The 10,000-nt window shown below is 33.9% G+C and overlaps 1 protein-coding gene across 4 annotated transcripts in view; it reads right to left on the reverse strand.

Annotated features, from left to right (window-relative positions):
- Positions 1-10,000, reverse strand: part of cdh22 (cadherin 22) — a 499,150-nt gene that overhangs the window by 214,779 nt on the left and 274,371 nt on the right. For all 4 annotated transcript variants that reach the window (XR_012408257.1, XM_073954734.1, XM_073954733.1 and 1 more), the window contains one exon: positions 6,804-7,098. Coding sequence is in view for 3 of the 4 variants with exons in the window: in XM_073954734.1 (XP_073810835.1) it covers positions 6,804-7,098 (295 nt within the window). In the remaining variant the exon portion in view is untranslated. The remainder of the gene's footprint in view (positions 1-6,803; positions 7,099-10,000) is intronic.

The following is a 10,000-nucleotide window of genomic DNA, read 5'->3' on the forward strand; positions in this document are numbered from 1 at the left end:
CGTTAGCTGGTCAGTTAAAGACTTTTGGATGGAAAATTACTGAAGCTCTTTATGGCAGATCAAGGCGAGCGCTGAAGTTTAATATGAACACGAGGCATGACCCGACACTTCACATCTCTGCATTGTTAACGAACATCTACTACCAATTACAGCGCTCGTGTCCTCGGCTGGAGGCCTGAAATTAGGTGCGCAGATAAGAATAGCGTGTAGAAATCACAATATAGATAATTATACATTGTTTTAAATGTAAAATAATGAAAAACATATATGTGTGATAGCATTTTCTTGTGTTAGTTCACATTTTTAGCACCTTTCAATAAATTGGTACCAGGTTTTGGAGCTTTTTTAGCATGTATTTATTACGTTAAGGTTCGCCATTAGCATTTTAGCATGATGATAGCAGTTTTAGCATGTTTATAACTTGTTCCTAACTTGTTTTAGCACACCATAAGGATGTATTACGTGTTACTAGCATGCTACTAGCAATCTTTACCACAATAAAAGGTTAGCATTGAGTTGTTAGCATCTTACTAGCATGTTTTTGTTTTATCACACCTTGCTATGGTATTTATAACATGCGTTAATGTAACTGTAATGCTCCTGACCAGCTAAGAAAGCTAAGGATGGAAATGGTTGGAAACCAGCCTGGAAATGGCCAAAACCCCTCTAAAACCAGGCTGGTCAACCAGCTAAAACCAGCCAACCAGCCTAGGCTGGTTTAAGCTGGATTTTTCAGCAGGGTAGACATAATTAATAGTCATGTAGCATGAAAACCCTGTTTTTAATAGACATTAACATGCTGCTAGCATGTTTCTATCATCTTGTTAACATTAAAGTAGCATTGCCTATTTTGATAGTGTGCATTAGCATGTTGCAAACATAGATCAACATACTGGTAGCATGAATTAGCATGTTGCTAGCAGGAATAATTCGTTTTCTAGTATATTTCTAGCATGGACAACGATAGTCGTGATAGTGTGGATTAGCATGTTGCTTACATTAGGTAAACATTCTGGTAGCTATAATTTTATTTATTTTAAGACTGCTAGCATGTTTCATTATGATAGTGTGGATTAGCATGTTGCTGACATAGGTAAACATACTGGTAACACAAATCAGCATGTTGCTAGCAGGAACTATATGTTTTCTAGCATGTTCCTACCATCGATAGCATAAATGTAACTTTAATTAACATACTGCTAGCATGTTAATATAGTTGTAGCATGTCGTGAGCATGTTGTGATAGTGTGGATTAGCATGTTGCTTACATTAGGTCAACATTCTGGTAGCCGCAATTTTAAGAATTATTAACATACTGTTAGCATGTTTCTATTAACATAAGTGTAGCATGTTGCAGTTTAATAGTGTGGATTAGCATGTTACAAACATTTTTTTAGTTGCAACATTCTGGTAGCATAAATTGGCATGTTTGTAAGCAGGAATTAATAGTTTTTAGCACGTTTCTAGCATGGACATCATATTTTAACAATGATGAACATACTGCTAGCATAGTTTTACTTTTTATTAACATAATGTTAGCTTGTAAAATTTTTAAAGTGTGAATTAGCATGTTGTTGACATATTGGTAGCACAAATTAGCATGTTGCTAGCAGGAATTATTCATTTTCTAACATGTTTCTAGCATGGACATCATAAATGTAACATTAATTAACATACAGCTAGCATTTTTCTACCAGCTTGTTATTATAAATGTAGTATGTCATGATAGTGTGGATTAGCATGTTGCTTACATTTTTTCAACATTCTGGTAGCCATAATAGCATGTTTATAATAATATAAGGGTATCATGTTGCAGTTTAATAGTGTGTATTAGCATGTTACAAGCATTTTTACAACATACTGGTAGCATAAACTAGCATATTTGCTAACAGAAATTAATAGTTTTCTAACATGTTTCTAGCATGGACACCAGACTTTTAACAATGAACATGCTATTAGCAAATTTTTTACTATTTTATTATCATAATGTTAGCATATCCATTTTGATAGTGTGGATTAGCATGTTGCAAACATAGGTCAATATACTGGTAGCATAAATCAGCATGTTGATAGCAGGACTGAAAAGTTTTGTAGCATGTTTCTTGCATGGACACCATAAATGCAACAATTAACATATAACTAGCATGTTTCGAACAGCTTGTTAATATAAATGTAGCATGTCATTATAGCCATAGTTTTAACAATTATTAACATACTGCTAGCATGTTTCTATTAACACAAGGGTAACATGTTGCAGTTTGAAAGTGTGGATTAGCAGGTTGCAAGCATGTTTCTAGTAGCAACATACTGGTAGCATGAATTAACATGTTTGTTAGCAGGAATTAATAGTTTTCTAGCATGTTTTTAGCATGGAAACCATGTTTTAGGAATGATGAACATGCTGCTAGCATATGTTGTATTATTTTATTACCATAATGTTAGCATGTTGCAGTTTGATAATGTGGATTAGCATTACAAACATTACTGGTCAACATACTGGCATGAATTAGCATGTTTGTTAGTGTAACGGAGGCCAGCTAGTAAGTGCTGTGAAGGTAAACCTCACTCCTCTGCCATCTAAAGGTACTCTAGCGACAGATGCTAGAGGTCATGGTCTTTAGACTCCTTGTTAGAGCAACCAACTCCCATGTGGAAGGTCGCCGGTTTGATCCCAGCTCGGAGCGGGTTGGGTGGCGTAGGACCGCCGGGGTCACATTAGCAGGAATTAACTGTTTTTTAGCATGTTTCTAGCATGGACACCATCATTTTAACAATGAAGAACACGCTGCTAGCATATTTTGTACTATTTTATTAACACAATACTAGCAGGTTGCAGTTTGATAATATGGATTAGCAAGTTTCAAGCATTACTGGTCAACATACTGGTGTGAATTAGCATGTTTGTTAGCAGAAATTATAGTTTTTTTAACATGTTTCTAGCATGGACATCATCATTTTAACAATGATGAACACGCTGCTAGCATATTTTGTACTATTTTATTACCATAATGTTAGCATGGTGCAGTTTGATAATGTGAGTTAGCATGTTACAAACATTACCGGTCAACATACTGGCGTGAATTAGCATGTTTGTTAGCAGAAATTATAGTTTTTTAGCATGTTTCTAGCATAAACACCATCATTTTGACAATGATGAACACGCTGCTAGCATATGTTTTACTATTTTATTAACAATGTTAGCCTGTTGCAGTTTAATAGTGTGAATTAGCATGATAAAAGCATGTTTCTAGTATAGGTAAACATACTGGTAGCCTATTATAATATTAGCATATTGCTATCAGGTCTCTGTCAGGTTTGGTGTTGCATCTTGAAGGCTCTTGTTCATTGTGAACTTTACTAGTGAGCCGCAGGTTTGGAGTTGAGCAGTGTGTGTGTGTGTGTGATGTTGAATGAAGAGTGTGTGCCCTCCTCCTCCTCTGGATTAGAGTGTTAGCGCTGCACCATAACCAGCAGCTGAACACAGAAGGAAGTGCTGGACTAAGCAGAGCTGTTATTTCATTACAGCCGCCGCTGTTCAATGTATAAAACATGAAGTAATGTGTAATGTGAGTGAAGGGTTGAGGCTGCAGGACTGTGTGTCAATAAACGCTGCGCTGCACCGCTGATGTGCTGAGGAAGCAGGAATTAATTTCAATCAGGAAGTTCACGGGCGTGCGGCGCTGCACTGATTACATTATTCTAACCTGCATTTAAAAGCTGTTATATCCACAAACACCAACACAAGAGCTGGAGCTGAGACAAAAGCCTGCAGCACACCGAAGACAATACCAATACTGTGACTAATGGCAAAACCATATTCATTCAATGGTCCTAGTATGGTGTTTCTGTTACAGTACGCTAGAATACTTTGGGGGGGAAATGGGAAATGCTGTTCTGCCATGAAGGTAATTGAAAAGAAAACTGCTCTCCTGTGGATCTTGGGTAACAATCACAAACAATATGAACAGATATAAAAAAATATATATAATATTTCAGCTTGTTGCCAAAACAAGACTAAACTACAGCTATAAACTATATATTAAAAATGACAAAAACTATATTGACTAAACTTTATGCTTACACTAAACTTTGAGACTGATCATGCTTGAAGCTGAAGTACACAGTGCTCAGCACAAAATGAGTACAGCCCATTTTAAAAATGAATTTCCCCTTTATAAGGGAACTCCAACATGTGTCTGATAACAGACTATGGTCTGACGTACTCCCATAGTAAATATCTGAGGAATATTGCTAAGTTACGAAGTACTGTATGCTATCCATCTCAGCTCCCTACTGAAAAAAAACAGCTTAGACCAGCCTAGGCTGGTTGGCTGGTTTTAGCTGGTCCACCAGGCTGGTTTTAGAGGGGTTTTGGCCACTTACAGGCTGGTTTCCAGCCATTTCCAGCCTGGTCTTAGCTGGTCAGGCTGGGAGATTACCAGCTAAAACCAGCTTGACTAGCCTAGACAGGCTGGGAGCCCAGCCAAAACCAGCTATGTCCAGCTTAAACCAGGCTTGTCAAGCTGGTTTTAGCTGGATTTAGCTGGTCATTTTCCAGCCTGACCAGCTAAGACCAGGTTGGAAATGGCTGGAAACCAGCCTGGAAATGGTCAAAACCCCTCTAAAACCAGCCTGGTCGACCAGCTAAAACCAGCCAACCAGCCAAGGCTAGTTTAAGCTGGATTTTTCAGCAGGGCTAGTTCATGCTTTTATGACTTCTAGGCTGGATTACTGTAATGCTCTGTTTCCTCTATTAACAAACTTCAGCTAGTACAAAAAAAAGGTTATTATAGTTAACAAAACGAACGAAAAAACAAAAACTAAAATGTAAAATAATTGCCGTTAACTAAAATAAAAATAAATACAAGAGTTAAAAAAAAAAAAACTGGAACTAACTGAAACTGTATCATGTACATACAAAACTAACTGAAACTAACTCAAATTATAGCTAAAACTTCCTTCGTTTTCGTATTTGTAAATGTATTTAATACATAATCTTGCTGTGAGCCGTTTAGAAGTAAATATAATAGAATGGAGAAACTATGACGTCACCTTGTAGACTAATCGGCTGCTAGCATAAAATCGGTTCCCTCGACAAATCCAAATAGGATATTCCCATAGGCTTTTCGAAGATTGCAAATAATAAACTCTGTGTTCAAACACTGTTCATTACCATTAAGTTTTGTCCAGCCGCATACTCCTCACACCAAAATACAACTTTAAGCACTTTTACATCATAAATGCAAACGCAAGAACTGAAAATTTATAAACGGACTACAGAGCCTTCGGGGCGCTCGCCTGTGACGTAGGCACCACCTTACTACAGGCAACTTTTCTAGCTTATTTTTAGAAATATGCTCCATGACAAAGAGTTAATCTCTGTTTATTATATTACAATACACGCTACAGTATATATTGTAATATAATAAATACATAAAAACACATAGACCTACATTCATTTTGGATTGTTTTTACATGGGAAATACATCTAGTTTGCTTTACGGTTGTAAAAGTTTCTGTATGCATGTATGCATAACTGTATGCAACTGTATGCATAAATGTGCCTACATAGTATTGTCATAAGACATTTAAATAAGTGTATCGCTCGCGTGCACACAGCCAGCTTACCTTAACAGTAAGGTTTTCTCATCAGTACTGTGTGTCTAACCTCAGAAGCAGCCTTGCACACATATTGTACTTAAGGCTGCTATCTTGTGGGCTGCTGTATATGAGTTTGAGGATGGGTAGATGGTGTTGGTAGATGATAGTGTTCAAGTGTCCTCTCAGTATACATGTTTCAAAAAATGTATGTTAGGTATTTGTTTTTATTATACAATAATTTTCCTGTTGATTTTGAATCTTGCACCTAACAAATACCCTTGTTGTACTGAAACTAATAAAAACTAAACTAAAACTAAGACAATTCAAAATATAGAAACTAATAAAAACTAAACTAAAACTAAGAAAATGTAAAATATAGAAACTAATAAAACTAAACTAAAACTAAGACAATTCAAAATATAGAAACTAATAAAAACTAAACTAAAACTGAGAAAATTTAAAATAAAGAAACTAATAAAAACTAAACTAAAACTAAGACAATTCAAAATATAGAAACTAATAAAAACTAAACTAAAACTAAAACATTTCAAAATATAGAAACTAATAAAAACTAAACTAAAACTAAGACAATTTAAAATATAGAAACTAACAAAAACTAAACTAAAACTAAGAAAATTTAAAATATAGAAACTAATAAAAACTAAACTAAAACTAAGAAAATTTAAAATATAGAAACTAACAAAAACTAAACTAAAACTAAGACAATTCAAAATATAGAAACTAATAAAAACTAAACTAAAACTAAGACATTTCAAAATATAGAAACTAATAAAAACTAAACTAAAACTAAGACATTTCAAAATAAAGAAACTAATAAAAACTAAACTAAAACTAAGACATTTCAAAATATAGAAACTAATAAAAACAAGTAAATCTGCCTCTAAAACTAATTAAATTAACTGAATTTGAAAGCAAAAATTCAAAATGAAATAGAAACTAAAACTAATGAAAAATCCAAAACTATTATAACCTTGGTACAAAATGCAGCTGCCAGAGTTCTTAATAGGTTTTAAGAAAAGGTGCAATAAAATCAGTCATTTTAGGCTGCAAAAGTCAGAAATAAGTCTTGCAAAATCCTGGAAGGACTGAGTACTATAGTACTCTATATTATACATATAGTGTATATTAGATTATATGGTATTTCCCCAGAGCGGTTTGAGATACAATATGTGTTGTCTTACCGACAGGGGAGAGCTCCGCCACGCTGCCGATGTACGGTCCCTCTAGAAACTTGGGCTCACTGTCATTAATGTCCTGCACTTTAATGACGAACTCGGACTCGGGTTCGAGAGGCTCGTCCGTCTGCCGGTCTCGCGCTTGAGCTCGTAGCGTGTAGAAGGTTTTCTCCTCGCGGTCCAGCCTCTCGGTGGCGTGGATGTCGCCCGTCACCTCGTCTATGATGAAGATGCTGCCCGCTCCTTCTCCAGAGATGGTGTATTTGATGGAGCCGTCGCCTTCATCTGAGTCCGAGTGAATCTGAACAACACACACAGAGTCACACAGTTAGCAAATGAATTCTGAATTATTAGCACCTCTGTAAATATTTTTCCCCAATTTCTGTTTAATGCAGAGATTTTTTCCAACACATTTCTGCACATAATAGTTTTAATAACTCCTCTCTAATAACTAATTTATTTTATCCTTGCCATGATGACAGTAAATAATACTTGACTAGATTTTTTCAATATACTAGTATTCAGCTAAAAGTGACATTTAAAATTTGTTTAATTAGTCAACTTAAGGTAATTAGGCAAGTCGTTGTATAACAGCGGTTTGTTCTGTTCTAGACGATCAAAAACAAATATTGCTTAAGGGGCTAATATTATTGACCTTAAAAAAAGATATATATAAATGTTTTTAAGAACTGCTTTTATTCTAGCCGAAATAAAACAAATAAAACTTTCTCCAAAGACAAAATATCATAGGAAATACTGTGTTGAACTGTTGAACATAATTTGAGAAATATTTAAAATATAAAAAAACAAAAACAAACACAGGAGGACGAATCATTTTGACGGCAACTGTAGGATCGTAGAAATTGAGTTTGGTCAATCACAGTGCACAGTTAATAAAGAAATAGTTCATCCAAAAAAACTTATATTCTAACACAAAAGAGATATTTTGAAGAATGTTGGAAACCTCTAGCCATCGGCTTCTATTTTTTATTTATTTTTTTCTATTATGGAAGTGCATGGTTTTCAGTTTTCTTCAATATACAGTTGAAGTCAGAATTATTTGCCCCCTTTGATTATATTTTTTTTTTCTTTTTTAAAAATGTCCTAAATGATGTTTAACAGGGCAAGGAAGTTTTTATAGTATGTCTGATAATATTGTTTTTCTTTTGGGGAAAGTTTTATTTGTTTTATTTCGGCTAGAATACTATCAGTTTTTATTTTTTAAACAACATTTTAAGGTCAAAATTATTAGCCCCTTTTAGCTGTATATTTTTTCGATAGTCCACAGAACAAACCATCATTATACAACATGCCTGATTACCCTAACCTGCCTAGTTAACCTAATTAACCTAGTTAAGCCTTTAAATGTCACCTAAAGCTGTATAGAAGTGTCTTTTTATATTATTTACTGTCATCATGGCAAAGATAAAATAAATCAGTTATTAGAGATGAGTTATTAAAACTATTATGGTTATAAATGTGTTTAAATAAATCTTCTCTCCGTTAACCAGAAATTGGGGGAAAAATAAACAGGGGGGCAAATAATCCAGGGGGCTAATAATTCTGACTTCAACTGTAGATTCTGGATTAAAAAATCTTTTTTTTTAATCTTATTAGAAACATCACAATACAATACAATTCAGCTCAAACTCAGGAATTATGAATGTGTTTATCATCTTAAAATTACAAAGTTACAAGTGCACAAGAAAAGCATAAAAGTACACAAAAAATCACATTTGCTATTTGTTTAAACAACTTATTTAAAAATGAGCTAAACAATACTATTATTGAGTTTTTTGGGGGGACAACTTAATTTATTTATGTTTAATACACTTAAATTTGTAAAAAAAAAAATAAAAATAAAAAATTCTTCAAAAGTCCTTCAAAAAGTCCTTCAAATGTCCTTCATGTTGCCCTAGCACAAATCGATTGTGTGGAACCCAGGATCTGTTACAGTGTAATGTTGAATTGAATTCACCTGAATACTTAAAGTTTTGCTTACATCTCAAATTAATCTTGAATGAAATTGTATTGAAACAAAATTGCATGTGAAAAGAAATGCATTATTAATGAGTGAACAAGCGACTGAGTCTGAGTGCAGATCATATCCATGTCATGCATCCCTCTCTAATGTTTCCTGATCTGCCTCATGAGTGCAGTAACATGGCCAGTTTCCACATTAAAAGGCAAAATTCCCAGTTTTCCACCATGAGTTCTCGCAGACTCCTGGCATCACATTCAGCCATTGCTATAGCAACCGGAGACTGACGACAAGACCTGAACAAATGCATTTCATCCTTTACAACATAATCCACAGACAAAACGCCGAGAAACGGTCTCCAAAACCAGAGAGAACTGCACTTGTTTACTGGCTTATTACATCTCAGTGTGAAATAATCACCTGTGCTGAACTCAGTGGAGAATTACGGCACATTCTAGTTTACTTTATGTTGAGCTAAAATACAGGATGCAGGACAATTGCAATTCAATCTTGCATACAATAAAGCAGATTTACAGCCAATGCAGCTGAACCCCCTAAAAAAGTATTGTTAAAATACTTGTTTTTACACATATGTAAATAAATAAATATTACCTTTATATATATGTAAATATATATATATATATATATATATATATATATATATATATATATATATATATATATATATATATATATATATATATACACTAAAAGTAATAATAATAATAAATATTATTATTATTATTATTATTATTATTATTATTATTATTATTATTATTATTTTGAAAGCCACACACTGTAAAAATTATATGATCAATAGTAATGGATGTTTCCCAGTGATGGGTTGCAGCTGGAAGGGCATCCACTACATAAAAAATATGCTGAATAAGTTGGCGGTTCATTCTGCTGTGTTAGTATAGTGACTAAGCCGACAAGAAAATGAATGAATAAATGATTCAGTTTAAAAACCAGGATTTTTGCAGTGTAACAATGACAACAACAACATCAACAACAACAACAACAACAACAACAACAACAACAACAACAACAACAACAACAACATCAACAACAACAACAACAACAACAACAACAACAACAACAACAACAACAACGATGATAATAAATCATCATCATAAACCATATTTATGCATATACATTGTTTTAATCCATTCTTCAGAGAATATGGACAATTAATATTGGTAATTGATTTTTTTTACCTTTT

Source organism: Danio rerio, chromosome 6 (genome assembly GCF_049306965.1).
Source record: "Danio rerio strain Tuebingen ecotype United States chromosome 6, GRCz12tu, whole genome shotgun sequence".
Lineage (NCBI taxonomy): Eukaryota > Metazoa > Chordata > Actinopteri > Cypriniformes > Danionidae > Danio > Danio rerio.